Below are 19,148 nucleotides of genomic sequence, written 5' to 3' on the forward strand. Positions count from 1 at the left end.
CATACTGTACATTTTTTCTGCCAATAAAACACAGGATTAAGGCCATAGGTTAAGCATAACAGGCAGGTATCTAGACTTTTCAGAAAAAATTTCACTTTTCTCTCATGCCAGTTTTTCTTTAAAGGCTAACTACAGCTAAAAAAAATTAACTTCAGCTTGGCAAGGGAACTTGTGGTTTGAACTACCTTCTGGTCTCTAACATCTCTTGGAGACTCCACTGCAGATAGTAATTGACTTCAGTTTGTGTCCCCGTCCCTCCTACAAACCCACAAGGTAGGTTTCACTCTCTTGAAGTTAGATCAATGTTCTTTTTGTACTTTATGGAGAAAGCACCGAGGAAGCAACATCCCATCATTAACCTTGGTAATGACCACATGAGCCAAATTAAACTATGTTGGGCCTGTTTCACATGGGCTTCAGCTTGTATAAGAGCAGTATGAACAACAAGCTTTGACAAAGCATTTGCAGATCTTTCAGCAAGCTTTGTTGAAGCTTTCAGTACCATTCAACTGTAGTTTGTAAAATGATGAACACAGATCCTAATGGGAGTGTTGATTGCCACTTTACATAAGCTGCTAGCAGCCTTCAGCACTTCTTGAAGCTTGTTGAAAGCCTGCTGAAGCCTGCTAACAGCTTGTGTAAAGTAGAATCTGTGTTCAACATTTACAAACTGGAACTGGATAGTACTTTAAAAGCTTTAACAAAGCTTGATGAAAGCTCTGCAAATGATTTGTCAAAACTTGTTGACATGGTTCTTATACAGTTCAAGCTGAAGTCCATGTGAAACAGGCCTTATGGTGCCCCCAGGAGACAAGAAAAGCTGGCATAGATGTCAGATTATCATAAACCAAATAAGAAATAATTTGGGTTTTAGCACTCATAAAAATAAATAAATAACTCTGTATGTTCTATTTTCCAGTTACACCCACAACAACCTCCGCATCACTCGGATCCTAAAGTGTTTGGCGTTGTTGGGGTATGAGCACTTCCAGGTCAGACTAGTCATGTTTTTCCTTGACGAGACTCTGCGTCACAAAAATCTAAAGAATGTAAAAAGTAGCGTATCTAACCATTTCTTGAGGACTGTAAAGGATGAGAAAAACTTAAGAGAATTGAAGGAGTTTGAGGAAAAACTCAAAATAAAGTGACAATTATAAGAACGAGAGAAGGGAAGAATGTAATGAAGGCCTGGCTCAGTACCCAATTGGACAAAATTGAAAACCAGTTAAAGATTCAACCCTTTAATAGCAAGCCTTCTTTGTGTGTTTAAAGGAGCCTTGCCACCACTTAAAAAAAATTGCTGGTTAATGTATATAAAAATAAAATATTTTAAATGCTTATATCCAGCGTCATTCCTTTCTCTAAATGGGGTTTAGTTCACTTTCAATACGCCTTTGAACTTGCTGGAAAAAGTTATAGCTTTAGGACAGTCCATTTCCTAACACATTACCCTCCCTCCTTGCATGTCATAGCCATTTCCTCTTCTGGGAGTGACCAATTACTCTCTGTGCTGGCCCAGCATCTTTGCCCCTCCCCTTGCCTCCCTTCATAACTTATGTAATTCACTGCCTCCCAATAGAACTGGCTACCAAGCCATTGTGATTGGGCAAAGCTGCAAAACATCCTGATAGTGTGGAGCTTGCCTGTTCCCTCCTGCCCTAAATTAGGGAGTTAGGGAAACTGCACACTCATTGAGGGATAGGGACAGATGTGAATGTACAATATATATGTAAAGCGCTGCGTAAATTGACAACATATACAGTGAGGAACAGAAGTATTTGAACACCCTGCGATTTTGCAAATTCTCCCACTTAGAAATCATGGAGGGGTCTGAAATTCACATTGTAGCTGCATTCCCACTCTGAGAGACAGAATTAAAAAAAAAAATTCAGGAAATCACATTGTATGATTTTTAAAGAATTTATTTGTCTTGCACTGCTGAACATAAGTATTTGAACACCTAAGAAACAGCAAGAATTCTGGCTCTCAAAGACCTGTTACTGTGCCTTTAAAAAGTCCACCTCTACTCCACTCATTAATCTAACTTAGTAGCACCTGTCTGAGCTCTTTAAAGACACCTGTCCACCCCACAGTCAGTCAGATGCCAACTACTACCATGGGCAAGACCAAAGAGTTGTCAAAAGACACCAGAGACAAAACTGTGGACCTCCACAAGGCTGGAAAGGGCTACGGGGCAATTGCCAAGAAGCTTGGTGAAAATAGATCACCTATTGGAGCAATTGTTAGAAAATGGAAGAGGCTAAAGACGACTGTCAGTCTCCCTCGGTCTGGGGCTTAATGCATGATCTCACCTCGTGGGGTATCACTGATGATAAGAAAGGTGAGGAATCAGCCCAGAACTACAAGGGAGGAGCTGGTCAATGACATGAAGAGAGCTAGGACCACAGTTTCAAAAGTCACTGTCGGTAGAACACTACGCCGTCATGGTTTCAAATCCTGCATTGCACGGAAGGTTCCCCTGCTCAAGCCATCACATGTCCAGGCCCATCTGAAGTTTGCCAATGACCATCTGGATGATCCAGAGGAGGAATGGGAGAAAGTCATGTGATCAGATGAGACCAAAGTAGAACTTTTTGGTCTAAACTTCACTCGTCATGTTTGGAGGAAAAAGGATGAGTTGCATCCCAAGAACACCATCCCTACTGTGAAGCATGGGAGTGGTAACATCATGCTTTGGGAGTGCTTTTCTGCGAAGGGGACAGGATGACTGCACTGTATTAAGGAGAGGATGAATGGGGCCATTTATTGTGAGATTTTGAGCAACAACCTCCTTCCCTCAGTCAAAGCATTGAAGATGGGTCATGGCTGGGTCTTCCAACATGACAACGCCCCGAAGCACACAGCCAGGATAACCAAGGAGTGGCTCCGTAAGAAGCATATCAAGGTTCTGGAGTGGCCTAGCCAGTCTCCAGACCTAAATCCAATAGAACATCTTTGGAGGGAGCTGAAACTCTGTGTTGCTCAGCGACAGCCCTGAAACCTGACAGATCTAGAGGAGATCTGTGTGGAGGAGTGGGCCAAAATCCCTGTTGCAGTGCAAACCTGGTCAAGAACTACAGGAAACGTTTTACCTCTGTAATTGCAAACAAACGGGTTTCTATTGTTAGAAACCTTCAAAAGTGTTCTAGATGGTCTTACTGGGTCTTCTTTATCCAAAGAAACATCAGCACACAACACATCCAATGTGAGGTTTGTCACAGGATTTAATAGTGATTTTAGAGCCATTAGTCACATTATAAGAAAACATTGGCACATTTTGCAATCAGACCCCAAGTTAGGCCCCTACTCATCCACAGCCCCCCCAGGTCACCTTTCGATGAGCGGGAACATTAAAGAACTGAATTGCCCCCAGTAAAATTAAGGGTTCAATTAATAATGAATGCACTGACACTAGATTCTACTTTGACAGAATTGGAATTTTGCAATGAAAAAAGCGTGGCTGTTTGACATGCCAATTCATTCAGCATGGGCAGACAAATTTTCTTGACAATCTGAGAAGTTCTTATAATATCAGACAATTCGAACCCTTCGAAAGCACATAGGGGAAAATCATAGGCTCATTAAAAGAAGGAAAAAGACCTCCAGTGTCCCTTGACATTTTGCTTCCCACCACAATTAGGACATACATTCCCTCAAAGTCCTAGCTATTGAATATATACCAGAAGGTTCCCTGATAATGAGAGGTTTACACTTTTATACAGCAGGGAAACCTTCTGGATTTATAAGCCTGGTTATTTTTCCCTCAATGGGCTAAACAAGGACATTGAAGTCCACACTATTTTGTGGTGCTATAATTGTTTCTTTGTGTCTTGCCCTTTTCCTTTGGCTTTTCTCCTTTGTTTTCTTTTTTGTTCTAGTAGTTTTACTGTATCAGGGTTTGTTTTCGGCAACTCTCATAACATTGTGTAATAATTTCTAAATGTATCAATTTATTTATTTTTAATCTCTGCAACTAATACAATTTTTAACACTAACTAGGCAATATGGGGTTAGCTGTCCAGTGGTTGGTTTAATTCCCGGCTTCCCCTTATATTCAGCTCCTATTGCCGATGTGAGTCACGTGACCTGATGAAGGTGCCCAAACCGAAATGTAGTCATCGGACATCGCTGGCTCGTGTTCTACTTTGTCTCAATGCTCCACATCCCTACTATCTACCATCGATTCCAAAAATTGGATCCAGTTCCAGGTGATTCCAGCCCTGCTCACAGCAGTAACACACCATCTATTGGTGCCCTTACTACAGCATCCTCCTAGATCTATTTCCGTTCTTGACATGCATCACTGCCGGTCAGGGCCGGCTGAGACTTGGTGTCCCTAACGGCTGGTGTCACCACAGTTCATCTTCCTGGTCAATTCTTCCACCTTGTCCCTCCGTGATTTGGCATCTTCCACCCAGAGGGCTTGTGAGTCTTATGAATACATCTTGTGAATTCATTTTTATGGTATGTGGCTACTTATGTGACTAAAGTTGTGACATTTTATGCATATTGCCTGGACTTTCAGAGTGGAGAATTCACCCCCAGGTTGTTGTAGAACTAGGCGCTCCTTGTTTTGTGGTTTTTTTATCTTTAAAGTGTAACTTCATTTTTGTTGAGATGAATAATTCTCTCTGGGTAATTTCTGTACATTAACAATAAATTGAAATCTTGCGCCAAGAAATTATGCTGTTGAAAAATGACAAAACATCAAACAAGACGCATAAGGTGACAGCGCAAATATTAAAAATTTTAAATTATAATAAACAAGTCCAAAAAAAGTCCAAAATTAAAGTCCAGTGTCCCAAAAAATTGTGACAAAATGAAAAAAAAAACCAAAAAACAATTTCATATATTTTCCAGCGTGCTCACATCATCAGTGAAGCATTTACCCCACACTCACCAGACAAAGTGGATTCTCAAGCTGATAAGGCTTTGCGAATCAAGACAGGCTTAGAGGTGGAGTGTAGTTTCCTCAGATGTTTATCCCTTTATCGATTTCTTACTGAATCTCATTAGGTAGATTTAAAACCAGCTTAGACAGACATAAAAGCCTCCCAAACAACCAATAATGATCCCTCCTTAACTTCCTCCAAGCTCTCACTTATGGATGGATGGATAAGGGTGAGTCAATGAATTAATGACCAACATTGGCAGAGATGAACCGACCTTGAACGTGTGGCGTCATAGCCTGTGAGTGGAATGCATGCTGATGCGGCGTTCTGCGGCCATCTTTAGTGTGGGAAAGACAATCTGATTTCTCCACTACTGCCAGTTCATCTCTGCCAATGCTGGTCAATTGTGTCTGCTTTGCTGGAAATGCCAGAGGGGCTGTCGTAACCTGCTTAAGGAGTCCTGATCTATTAAAAAAGGCTTGTTATTCAATTTTAAATGTGAGTGCATTGGAAGCATCACTTTAATATTAAAACTTTTTTATGCAGTAATACGCTATTTGGCATCTTTTCTTTTGCATTTTCATCCATCCATCCGTGAGCAAGAGTTTGGAGGAAATAAAGGAGGAATCATCGGTTTTTTGGGAGGCTTTCATGTCCATATAAGCTGCTCATTAATTCATTGATCACCCTCATCCATTCATCCATGAGTGAGAGCTTGGAGCAAGTTAAGGAGGGATCATTATCGGTTGTTTGGGAGGCTTTTATGTCCATCTAAGCTGGTTATAAATCTACCTGAGAGTCAGTAAGAAATCGATAAAGGGATAAACATCTGAGGAAACTACACTCCACCTGTCTTGATTCTCAAAGCCTTGTTATCAGCTTGAGAATCCACTTTATCTGGTGAGTGTGGAGGAAATGATTCACCACGTATGATGTGAGCAAGCTGGAAAATGTATTAAATGGTTTTATTTTTCATTTTATCACAACTTTTTGTGATAATTTGGACTTTAATTTGGGACTTTTTTTGGACTTGTATATTATAATTTTACATTTTATTCTTTATTATTTGCGCTGTGACCTTATGAGTCATTTCTGTACATTGAACTGTTCAGAATGTTTGTTTCCTAGACTAAGTACAGAAATAGACATTATGTAGTGCATTGTGTGAGCGTACACATTACTACAACATACATTATGCCAGTAAACATGATGTAATGACTTCTTTAATGGGACACCAACAAACTAGGGGAAAACAGTTTCAATGCACATGATGGTGGTGCACTTCAAAAAAATGGTGCATGTCAGTTTTCGGGACATGTTAGTGCGTTGCCAGCTCATTCAATTGAATGCGTTGCCTTAATACAATGCACCAGGACCTAAAGTCTGAATGGGCCCTAATTCTTTTTAACAGAAGGAAAGGGGCCCTCCCAAGGGGAGAGTCTGCTTTCATTATGACCACCTAAGCAAACCTCAGTGTTCCAGTGAGAGAATCTGCAGTGTCTGCATCCATTTAGTAGCCAAGCCTTAGGGAGTATCCAACCCAAATGTAAATTTCTATTGCAGGGGATGCCTTAAATGTTACTTATATTTCAGTTCAGACTCCTGGGAAAATCAGCAAACAAATCACACAAGCACAAAATAAGGTAATATCAATATTATGGTCATTCCAAGTATATAAAAAAAATAACGTAATAAAAAAAAGAATTATATTAAGACTAATGTTCAGTATCCTAGCACATTTTTAGCTACAGTTGTGTAAATGTTTTGAACCTGTGTTATTTTATTTGCGATTTCGGACCATACATTAATTTCCACATTTCCTTTAGTGTAACAAACTGCATGATATGAGGACACACCTACGCAATCCATTCACTAAGCATCAAATCAGGCAGCATCTTGCACTACAAAGTTGATGGTAGATCGTATAGTCAGCCTTAAGGGGATTTCACCTCACTTCCCATGCCATTGAGATTGGAATGAAATTGAGGGTAAATCTTTAGTGCATGGATAAAATACAATTCTATTTATTTAGTAGATTGGGAAAAATCAGAACCTCTGTTGAACTTTTATTTCTGTATGTCCCATGGGGGGCATTTCACTCACATCCTGGACCTGTGACAACCAGTCAGGGTATAACAATGGCCTCACTGGAACTGAAGTTTGTTTTAAACTTCAACAAAGCTGCTTAAAGATGGCCAAAAACATTGAGAATGCTTTGTAAAAACATGCTGTATACACTGCTCTTCTACAAATGGAAGCCACTGTGTACACTGTCTAAAGAGCATTCAGCTGGAACACAATGAAAAAACATGTACGTTTTTAAGAGATCTTTTATTGATGATACAAAGCAAAGCAGGTGCGTAAGCATTGTACATTTTCCCTTCAAAAGGAGTCATGATGTAGAGCAAAAATTCATAAGTAAAGATAAAATGCCACCTGATACAGGCAGCTTAAAGTAACAGGGTGCCCCCCTCCCCCTTTCCTTACCCCCAGCCAAAATTAAAAAAAATGACAAGATATGAAACAATTAAATTAATAGCTAGCATTTTCTAGATCATCTGCAGCTCATGGAAGACATGGTTAGCTATGGCAATTTAGCTGATCAATTCTTTGGACTGCAGGATCTGATTGCACAGGCACAAGAATTATAAAGTTTCCCAAAACTGCCCCTTGATTCCATTCAGGACTCTAGTACATGGGGGCTCAATGAGTGCTTAAGCAGTTTATTTGGTATGGACTGACCTCTGCTTTAAAAAGCAACAAATATAGTTATTCTGGGAACTACGAACCTTATCATAAAGACTTTGCAACTGTGGTAAATATCAAAAATCATGCTTGATTTACCTTTCAGAGCCAGTAAGCTGCCAAATACAACCTTTGGTTATAGGATTCTACCCATTTGTATGGGACACAGTAAGGAGCCTAGCATAGGGGGTCTAGGAATACCTGGTCTGTGTGTTCATACAGCTCAGCAGCTGGTTTTCTCTGCAGTGCTAGGAGCTTTGCAGTTTTAAAGCCGAAATTTAGTATAAGCAAATACTGCCTATTTACAAGAGATACGTATTCTAACTTGAAACTTGGTGTGCTTTGTGTACGTCTTCCAGATCTGTGTAGTAATTCAGTGTGAAACATCTGCTTTGTGCAAGCTCTTCCTGTAATAAAGACCGGTCACTGCTGCTCACTTTCCTTGCGTAGGGTGACTGGTCTTGTATCCGCCCCCTCCTGTAGTTTTCTGCAGGCAGCCTTTCTGGCCCCTCCCATAGCTCTGATCTCTGCACAGGATACATGCAGAAATGTGATGTCACATGTACAAGGTAATATCAAGGTACTAAACAGGTAGGCCAGGTGTTGTGTATTCTGACTGGAGTGTTTCTTTAATGGAGGCGTGTAGGAAACAAAAAAAAACAAAAACATATTCAACTATATGACTGCAGCATCAGTGTGATGCTTCAGCATGTCCCCTGCTGGCTCTAAGCTCGAGATCTGAGCGATAACATGACTACGTCTGTGCACTGCTCTGAGCACAGAGTAGTGACTGTCAGTCACCGCTCTATGCTTTGCCCCTCCAGTACACACTCGGGGAGCAGCAGCTGGCCCAGACCCTTAGCAGTGCGACGAGAGCTTGGGCCAGCTGCCAATCAGGCATTTGGGTGGATCCCAACACTATTGTCATGATACATCCAGATACTGGAGCAGCTCATTAACATCACCCAACAGCAAACTTTAGCGCACCGTTGGTTGATTCTGGGTCAAAGGAAACACGGGAGAGCACAAGTGCTCTCCTGTGACCCACAAGAGAAGTATGGCCAGAAGAGCTTTGGCTATACTTCTTTTAAGATATAGTCACAGAGCCAAAAAAAAACCCTCCAAGGAAAGGCAGAATCTTCTTCTGGCTTATGCCCCAGCTGTGGAGAGAAATAGTAGGGAAATCAGATTACAGACTGCACAACAAGTCAGTGGAGGGCACATTTCCTCCCTATATTTCAGATTTAAGCTGGCCATCCATGGCTTGACTTTCAGCCATAATTCAAGCCATGGATGAACCCTTCAACACCGCGAGTGCCAACAGGGCTCTGTGACTGTCTGAATGCAATAGCCAGCAGGGGAGATTCCTCTATCCACGCAGTTTGGAATGGATAAATCTATTTGATTTCTCTTGTTCAGCCGTGAGCTGAGAGAAAGATGTGTGTGTATGGCTAGCTTTAGCTACCCACTGGCTTCAAGGTGAGCAGTACTGAACTCTGAGAACCCAGCATGCTTTCCAAACCATGTGTCAGGAACGCACCCTGTACTGAATGCTAATTAGTAAACAAAGATTGTATACAAATCATTGAAAGTATTATGTAAAATAATGATGTAAAATCTTCAAATTAAAAAAAAATTACATTTATCAAAAACTATTAAACTTTGTCGCTGAAACCTAAAAGCTCATATACTGTACGTATATCACTTGGGGCCATGTCTATAAAGTAATGAATGTGAATACCGCCAACCATTCGCAGCAGGTATTTACTTGACAGTAACTGATTCACCTGCAGTGAATATTAGGCGAAAGTCACAATAACTGCTTTATAAGTATGCCCCCAGGTGTAAGAAGCCCATGGTCGCTGCTAGAAACAGGGCCATATGCAAGTGTCCTTGGATGGGGAACAGAGTTGGGAAACTCCAGATTACACTAAATAAAAAAATAAAAAAAGCTTTTACTAATGCAAACAAATCTTCAGCAAAAAGTAATACTGCAGCTTCAGCAACTGAAACAAATTTATGATCATCAGATCAGACTAGCTTTACAAGATTAAGCGGCGTCTTATTTACTTCCCTGGCCAATATAAGTCATTATTCAACTCTGCACAAGTTGTTTCTAATACTCAGACCTGAACGTCCTTCCTAGTTCAGCAGATGAGACAAAGGAAGGATTCCTATCCTGTAGCTTGGGTTGAGTTTTAGAACATATCCTGTAATAGCTGCCAAGTAAAAACAAGCATAAAACTGAACACAAACTGGTCACTTTAACTTGCAAAAGTGGATGCTGAAGTTCAGATTTTTGGCACTGTACTGAGATTTTCTATGAGACACAGAGAGGGAGATTTACTAGACCTGGTGCGCTCAGAAACTGGTGCCAATCAGCTTCTAACGTCAGTTTGTTCAATTAAGCTTTGGCAATAAAAACCTGGAAGATGATTGGTTTCTATGCAGAGTTTGTGGAAGATTTTGCACTCTCCAGTTTTAGTAAATAACCCCCAGTGTTGCCTTAGAGCAGTCATTTAAAACTAGATTCCACCAGTGGAACACTCATTTAAATATTCCTCCTTTCAAATTCAAAATGGAATTCTAAGCACACCCAAACTTGACTTCACCACATGATAACCAGAATAATCACTTTTACAAGGATAAAGGGAAGGGTCTAAAACGTGTCTTTTGTGAAGAAATGGCATTGGTCATGTGATCATGGCAGAAGGCAGTTTCAGGCAGAGCTACAAAATCAGAAGCAGTTCATAAAAGGTTCACAACAAAATCCCCAGTTGATATGGTTTGTTGAATTCCTGCTCAAAAACATGATTGCTTCTTAGGCATGCTGCAACCATGCAGACACCAAAAGTTAGTTTTGGAAATTTCCCTTATCCTTTGCAATTTTGCTGCAGCTAAACCAAACTGTAGTAAGAGGCCCTCTAATCACAGCTGGACAGAAACAGGAACACAGATTTTGTTCTGAAATCCAAAATAACATTGGTGGTGTATAGCACCATTAGACTGTGATCAGCCATCAGATGGGCAAAACTTGTGGATGATGATGATGAGATCTGCCTGTTCCCAATGTAACAGAGTTCTTTCTGTATTGACTGACTATGGCAATGGCTTCCAGCTTATAGCAACATTGGCATGTGCCAAGTAAAACGATTGTTTTCCTGCACAAAAATATAATGACCTGAAAGGAGCTGGAAAATATCTGGTTGACCCTACATTTAGAATCAGTTGCCTCGCACCTCCTTCACTTCTTGATTATCGCTATTGGAAAATTATGGGAGGAATGTGCCTCCGGAAGGTGGCACACAGCTCCATAATATAGAGATGCCCATGGATATTACAGAATCACTGACATGAATTAGGATGGTGTCAGAATGCCTACCTTGCTTCCCTTACAACCACTTAAGCTTTCCGGGAACATGACCAAGCCTAAGGTAACAAAACTGAAATACAGTCACCATGAAGCACCTACAGGTATCTGTTTTCAAGTGTATTGCCAAGTCACTGAGGAGCCTTGACTTGTCCTCAAGTCAAGATTAAGCCCCACACCCTCCAAATTAACTGGGAAAAGCAGAAGAACGAGTCAACAGAATTTCAGGAATTTGAAAGCCGAATTAAACGTATAGGCTTCAATGTTTGGAGGTGACAGAGCTTACTCTGGATTCTGAGACAAGGCCACATGTGCAATCTGGGTCTAGAATCAAATGAGCTCACTACAACAGATCAGAATGAGGTCCATCATAGGAGGAGCACTATAGTGCCATCACTTTAGCACTATATGTATATTTTAAGCTACGGTAGGTAAAACTTGGATCTGAACACAATCACCAGTTATTGTCTATGACCAGCTGAGAAACTGCAAACAAAAAGAACAAGAGTAATTAAAAACATATTTGGCTCATCTATCCTCTATTAAAGAAAAACCCTAAAAACTAAAATGAAATGTATGTGGTCGGACACAATTTCTCTACGTCCCTTACACCATTCTTCTGACGAGAAGTACACAAAATCGTTAGATTACACAGCTGGCCTTTAAGAAGAGACGTTTGATCCACTGGTAAAGATCAACACAAGAAATGCCTGCAATATGAATCCAGTTGTCCATCATAAATGTCTGCTCAAAAAGCAACCAGTTTTTTTTCTCTCACTGCTGGAGCAGGTTGACTTTCCAACGTTCAATCAAGAGGCACTACATAAGGTCAGTGTACTGAGCCAAATGAAAGAAAACCTGTTATGAGAAATTATAATCTTCCACTGCTGACCCCTCTACTTAATGCTGGATGACCATGAAAATGCAAAGGCTTTTTCACTCAATAACCTAAAACTACCACCAGGTTACGCATTTTTACTTCAATGGCTCCATACATGTTTTGCATCATTGACTCACACTATTAAATACCAACTACACTTTCAATTTAAATCAGCTAAACATTTTCTAAGTGCATTCAAACAAAAGCTGTAAAAAGTCTTTAAGTTTGTTTTCTTTAGAAAGCAGCCACCGCCTGAATAAAAACAATTTCTGTACCTTGCCAGCACATTGTAGAGAAGAACCCTTGCTTCTCTGTGTAGAAGCAGTGGACTCTCTGACATGCCACTGCCAAGTCAGATCTATAGCTCTGCAAAGCTCATGCTCCCATGCTGACTGGAGAACTTTAAGCCGACCCATACTTGGATCAAAATTAGTCTGGTTCAGCAAGGACTGTCCGAGAGTCGACCCACAGATGGGCAGGCTAATTGTACCTAAGTCGATCCAAGTCAGATTTTTCTACATGCGATTTGCTATAGTCAATAGCAGTAATCGTGTTCTGCCCACCAAAAATCAAATCATCTATGGGCTGCCTTAGCTCTAACTCAGCAGGCAGCAAGCCAGACCTCTGCAGAAAGGCCATTGCTTTACACAGAAAGCAAGGGTCTATCTCTTGAACGTACTGATAGGGGATAGACTTTTCCAATCAGGACATAGCCGTTTATAAACTAAATTACAAAAAAAAGGCCTCAATTCACACTACATAGCATGTTACACATATGTGCATTTGCCATATTCGTGCTGCATTTGGGGTGCTGTTAACAATGACTAGCACCACAAGTGCAACAAATTTTTTGAGCGATTCATGGTTTCATAAAAAATTGCATGTTTTTGTGCACATCAACATACTACAGTGTAAAATAAGATTACATTTTTTCACATCCTTTGTTTTCATTTACTTGGAATGTACACCGTATGCACAATTAGGCAAGTGAGTATTTTGATCAAATCATCTTTATGCATATTGTCCAACTCCAAGCTGTGTAAACTTGAATGCTTATTGGATTTAAGCATATCAGGTTATGTGTATTTGTGAAATGAGGGAGGGTGTGGCTTAAGGAGATCAACACCCTTTATCAAGGTGTGCATAACTTTTAGGCAACTTCTTTTCCTCAAGCAAAATGGGCCAAAAAAGAGATTTAACGGACTCTGAAAAGTCAAAAATTGAAAAAAAATCTTTCAGAGAGATGCAGCACTCTTGAAATTGCTAAGAAATTGGGGCATGATCACAGAACCATCAAATGTTTTGTTGCAAATAGTCAACAGGGTTGCAAACGACCTTCCAAACATTTAAGAATCAATTGTAAACCTACGAGGAACCCATTATCCTCCAGTGCTGTCATATTCCAAAACTGCAACCTACCTGTAGTGCCCAAAAGTACAAGGTTTTTCAGGGCTCAGAGACATGACCAAGGTAAGGAAGGCTGAAACCTGACCACCACTGAACAAGATATATAAGTTGATATGTCAAGACTGGGCCAAGAAATATCTGAAGACAGATTTTGAAAGGTTTTATGGACTGATGAGATGAGAGTGACTCTTGTTGGCCCAGATGGATGGGCCCAGGGCTGGATCAGTAACAGGCAACAGAGTTCCAGCAAGGTGGATGTGGGGTACTGTATAGATTGGTATTATTAAAGATGAGCTAGTTGGACCTTTTCGGGTTGAAGATGGGCTCAAAATAAACTCCCAAACCTACTGCCAGGTTTTAGAAGACACTTTCTTCAAGCAGTGATACAGGAAAAAGTCTGCTTCCTTCAAGAAGATCATGATCTTTATGCAGGACAATACTCCATTGCATGCATCAAAGTACTCCACTGCATGGCTAGCCAGTAAAGGCTTTAAAGATGAAAGAATAGTGAAATGGCCCCCTTCCTCAACTGACCTAAACCCTATTGAGAACTTGAAGGCCCTTCTTAAATGGGAGATTCACAGTGATGGAAAACAGCACACCTCTCTGAACAGTGTCTGGGAGGCTGTGGTTGTTGCTGCACAAAAGGTTGATCGTCAACAGGTCAAGAAACTCCATGGATGGAAGGCTTATGATTGTTATTGAACAGAAGGGTGGCTGTATTGGTCACTGATTTTTTTTGAAATGTCAGAATTGTTTATTTGTACATTTTAAGTTGTTTATTATTCTCACTTTGACAAAATGAAGATAAACAAAGGAGATGGGAAAATTTTCATTCTTCATAAAGTTGCATAATAATTTTGCACGCTAATAGCTGCCCAGCAATTGTGCACACAGATATTCTCCCAAGAAAACCAAAACCTCATTTTTCCTTTTTTAAATAATTCAGGTTTGAGGTTTATTCACATTTTGGAATGACCGAGAGCACTGTAGTTGTTCAGTAACAAAATGAATCCTCAAAAATACAGCTTGCCTAATAATTTTGCACACTGTGTACATAACCGATTTAGGCCTCATTCACACGGGTGTATTGACAAAAAGCTGTCTTCACCTTCGCAGAATGCAAAGGCCTTTTGTACAGACCCATGCAGGCAATCTGTTCAAATCAATGACAGGCAGCCGGCTGCACGAACCTGCACAGTTCTTCCAGTGCATCCAGGAGTGTACATTCTTGGATCAGTGTGTCCTGATCCATGTATTAGACCCACATGGATGCACACTACAGGATGCTCATAGAGATCCATACATCCAACTCACTGTCATTGATTTGAACAGGTTGCCGACATGGAATGCCTGTGCATGGATAAAAATGTCCCTTTGCACAGTTATATAAATCAGTTTGAATGAGGCCTTATACTTAAAGTTCACTTCAAAGCCATTAGCTGAGCATGACAGCCTAGCAAACTGGGAGGCGAGCCATAGCAGTCAATACATTCTTCTCAATACAGGCTTCCTTTAACATAGCTGGCTAAGGAAAGAGATACTAAAAATGGCAGAGTGACAACATTTCTCATTTCATTTTCTAGGCTAAAATACATATGACTTTTCTGATATTTCTGAACAAAGGAGCAACAAAAAAAGGTTCGTATCTCGCATTCCTTCCCTCCTTATCTGAAGCAGGACAGAGGAGAGGTAAAAAAAAAAAACATTACTAACATGCAAGGTGGTTTAGTCCTGATATTGACAAGCCACTCCCGAAGGAAGAGTGCGGTTTAGAAGAACAAACTATGTGCAGAGACCAAGTCCTGAGTCGCAACGCAGGAGGCTGCGGCTCCAGACACATTATAGTCCAAGTCCTGTACGTTCATTTCACAAGCGAGGTTGTCAACAACTTGCCCCTACCAATGAAAAGAGTTTTGCTATTTCATGCTACAAGAAAATACATAAGCCATTTACTCATCCAATTGCCATTAGGATTTTACATTGATTTTTATAATGGAAAAGGCAACTCCGATGCGACTGAACCTCACCAAGGTTACCATGTCAAAGGTAACACACCTGCGTACACCTGGTTCATTCTGTCCCACAATTTGGCACAGTGGTTCACTTCGCCTGAAATTACTGAACAGAAGATGCAAGCATATGTAAAGCTATAAAGCTCTGTGTCTGGTTACTCAGAATGCAACGCAAAATTAAAAAAAAAAAAAAAAATAAGTTAAGTAGTGTCAATCGAGTAAATAAATAGATCAAAAAAGCACCATGACCATTTAAAGAGGAGGCTTAGAGTCCACCTCTAGCACTAGGGAATATGCTGTAAAGAAGGCAGGTAGGGAAATGCACTTTTTCACAAAGTTTACATTTTTGGATAGTCAGAAGAGCAAGAACGTCTGTGAGGCACACTACTGCCTGTACCCCCATTCCCTAAATCATCCCTTTATTTCCTATCTCAGCATCTTGCCACAGGAAAGTCAAAAAATGTCCTTAGCAGGGACACGATGAAATACCTTATTGCTGGTAAGAGTGGTGAAGCGATGGGGCCTCTGCCAGGTATGTACTGCTGCTTGTGTAACCTATGAAGTGACATCCATTCACGTACTGTAACATTCAGAGGGGTCACCAGGACAAAAACAAGGGGACATAGACAACAACATGCATCTGACTGAGGTTCTAAGCCAGGCATTTCAAATGGTTAGAGGAGTCATCTGTTCTCCAGTGCATTAAGGCTCAGAAAATGATTAATGGTCCCTCTCTATGGTATTATCAGTGCTAATTACCAAAGTGTTTTTTCTGATTTGCAAGCAACACTCTGCGCAAATAAAGTATCCCTTGGGGCTGTGCGGAACTGCAAACGGTAACTGCTTGTTTATGTCTTGGGGAATTATAAAATGAAATATAAGTAAATTCCAACCATGTGGTGCGCTATCCCTTTCAATCTCTTAAAGCAAGTTTTTCACTCAAAGGAGGGATAGCACATTGTATTTTGTTTGCACAGCACCGAATATGTGAAAGTGGACTATACACACTATAATGGACTTGTATAGTATCTACAGATAGCCATATCAATCACTTAAGGTTTATTTTTGCCTATTTTGTATTTTAAGAGATTTAAAGGGATAGCGCACCACATGGGTAGGAATTTACTCATGTTAGGGGTGTTAAGAGTGCACAATATTAGTAGTTGCAGCAATCCTTTATTGATATTTCAAAATGAACGACGCTGAGGTTTTGAAATAGTTAAGATTTTGTGTATAGAAATTCACAATTAGGACTGCTGCTATATAGGTATCATATATATAGTATGATTTTTATATATTGAATTTTTTCCTAAGCACAACAGCACTCCTTTTCTTTCAGTCTTTTTTTGATATTCATATATTTTGATTTTTGATATTTCCTATATTTCAAATTGAGGAATTGGGTGGGACTATAGCAGCACACAAAGCACTATTACTCCTTACTATAAAATCAAATATAGTTACTCGATCCTCTGTTCCTGCCCTCAACTAGACCCGCAGCTTCTGCACCACCATGCTCTAGCAGTTTGTGGTCCTTATGTCATCCAGACCAGGGTCCACAGGCCTGCTCTGGACGATAGGACGCTGAGCGACAGTCCACCGCTGGATTGAAGATAAGAGCCATCTGCCAGGGAAGCAGAGGATCAGGGGAGTAAAACTGTTTCTCCTATCCCCTGGAGAAAACAAGCTATTGGCTTTTAGTATTTAATATGGTTTTTTTTTCCATCCTGGGATTGGGTTTTAAGCTGTGTGCCTCTCAGTAGACATAAGGTGGCCCCTAAAAGATATACTGTACTCAGTCAGGCCATTTGAGTTTTAACTTGCTTGTTTCAAACCTAAAACCATGTTGGCTGGAGCTCCCTTTTAAGATCTGTCTCCTGTACTCAGCCTTACCCACTTCTACCAGCTAAGCCACACTTATTTTGCATGTGACAGCTGTGTTAGGTTGTGGAAAAGATCGGTCTCACAGTGATGTTGTAAGACTGTAAATAATAACTGGAAAATTGCTCAGAGGAGCATAGGACCGGAGCAAGCCTGAAATGAGACACTTCCAAAAATATCAGCTGAAAATCAACCACACTCCCCTACCCCCTTCCTTCACAGCATTTGCTGGCTAATTACATGCATGCCTTAGGGTGAGATTGATGACTTTTGCCCAGCAATGGAAGTCTGTACACAAACAGGAAAGGAAGGGGCTTCCTCTGCCTCTAGTATATCCAGGATCACAGGCTCTATGCAAAGATATTAAATACAGGCAGGACTAAAGGTAACATTATTCAGATTGTTTTGCTCGGTGCTCGCTGCGACCTGTCATAATAAACATCTTGGCGTATACATCTGAGAAGGAGCTAAAGTTGGAGCCCTTTTGAGAGGCTGTGTAGTTTCTGCTCATGTTATTGTTAGGCCAGCGACTGGCAATGAAATGGGACCTTTCTGGACTTCCTTGTAGTATCTCCAGTCTCCCTCAGACTTGTTCCTTGTCTGCTCTTGTTAATTTCTCCTTAACTTCTGATGGCAGAGTATTAAATATGTCCTCTTCCACTACAAGTCCACTGCGTTTCAGAAGGTGGCACTCTCCTAACTCAACGGGTAGACACTCCAGTCTGTTGCCACGCAGCTCCATCTGGGCCAGGTTGGTGAGCTCACCCACTCTAGAAGGCAGAGATTGCAGGGTATTGTTCCCGAGGTTAAGGGTGCGTAGCTTCTTGCACTGGAACAGCTCAGGGGGCAAGTTTTCGATCTATGGGTAAAAAAAGACATCAGAAAGGAATCAACAACATACAGAACAAGAATGCAGAATTTCTGATTGATTACACCCTGGGGCCTAAACTTCTTGCATGTGAACCAAGGAGATTTGCTGGTCTACTTTTGTTCTTCAATTGGCCAATGTCTATGGATATACACAGGGCCTGAGCATGCGCACAACCCTCACAGGTAATTGGGACCTGGTGATCACTGTATTTTGAACTGTCATGAACTTAACACATTCATGACATTGCACTGCAGGAGCAATGATTTTTAATGTTACTAAGGTAACATAGTACCATTTTGATGAAAGTATTTAAGAAAAAAAAATTAAAAATTTCTCTCAATGTTTACATTTTTTTTAAACTACTTGCTGGCCGCTTGCCCCGCTTTTCTTCCAGCCAGGATCAGCTAGCATTAAATTGCCAGCGCACTATCGCACTCACGCTATAGGTCGCTGATCTATAAAACTCTATTAAATACCTTCTTCAGCTCTGTGTAAAGCAAGGGGGAGCTCTTGTCCATAATGGGCATGGTATTGACACAGTTCCAGATGATCCACATTGGCTCACAACTGATATGATCCAAAAATATTTACACAGAATAAAGGTGAATAAAGCACCTGGACCGGATGGCATACACCCACGGGTCCTTAAAGAATTGAGCTCTGCCAATTCAAAGCCATTGTTTCTAATTTTTAGGGACTCTTTAATGACTGGCATAGTACCACTGGATTGGCGTAAGGCCAATGTGGTGCCAATATTTAAAAAGGGATCAAAATCTTTACCAAGTAATTATAGACCTGTTCGTTTAACTTCTATAGTTGGGAAGATACTGGAGAGTTTAATAAAAGACCACATAGATGAGTTCTTGCTGGAAAAAAAATATATTTTAAGCAACAGACAGCATGGATTCATCAAAGACAGAAGTTGTCAAACAAATCTAATTTCTTTTTATGGGGAGGTGAGCGAAACCCTGGACAGAGGGGTGGCGGTGGACGTGGTATACTTGGATTTTGCAAAAGCGTTTGACACAGTTCCCCACACTCGACTAATGTATAATGTAAAGTCTACGGGCTTGGAAAAATCCATATG

At 40.7% G+C, this 19,148-nt stretch overlaps 2 protein-coding genes across 6 annotated transcripts in view; one reads left to right on the forward strand and one right to left on the reverse strand.

Annotated features, from left to right (window-relative positions):
* Positions 1-1,340, forward strand: part of LOC149469537 (opioid growth factor receptor-like) — a 48,464-nt gene extending 47,124 nt beyond the window's left edge. For all 5 annotated transcript variants that reach the window (XM_089669109.1, XM_089669110.1, XM_089669111.1 and 2 more), the window contains one exon: positions 920-1,340. In XM_089669109.1, the coding sequence (XP_089525235.1) occupies positions 920-1,148 (229 nt within the window). In that variant the 3' untranslated portion in view covers positions 1,149-1,340. The remainder of the gene's footprint in view (positions 1-919) is intronic.
* A 5,864-nt stretch (positions 1,341-7,204) lies between these two features.
* Positions 7,205-19,148, reverse strand: part of LRRC8A (leucine rich repeat containing 8 VRAC subunit A) — a 65,156-nt gene continuing 53,212 nt past the window's right edge. The window contains exon 4 of the mRNA XM_089669115.1: positions 7,205-18,049. Within this exon, the coding sequence (XP_089525241.1) occupies positions 17,774-18,049 (276 nt within the window). The 3' untranslated portion in view covers positions 7,205-17,773. The remainder of the gene's footprint in view (positions 18,050-19,148) is intronic.

Source organism: Staurois parvus, unplaced genomic scaffold (assembly GCF_062004578.1).
Source record: "Staurois parvus isolate SC_StPar_1 unplaced genomic scaffold, SC_StPar_1.0 ptg000068l, whole genome shotgun sequence".
NCBI lineage: Eukaryota > Metazoa > Chordata > Amphibia > Anura > Ranidae > Staurois > Staurois parvus.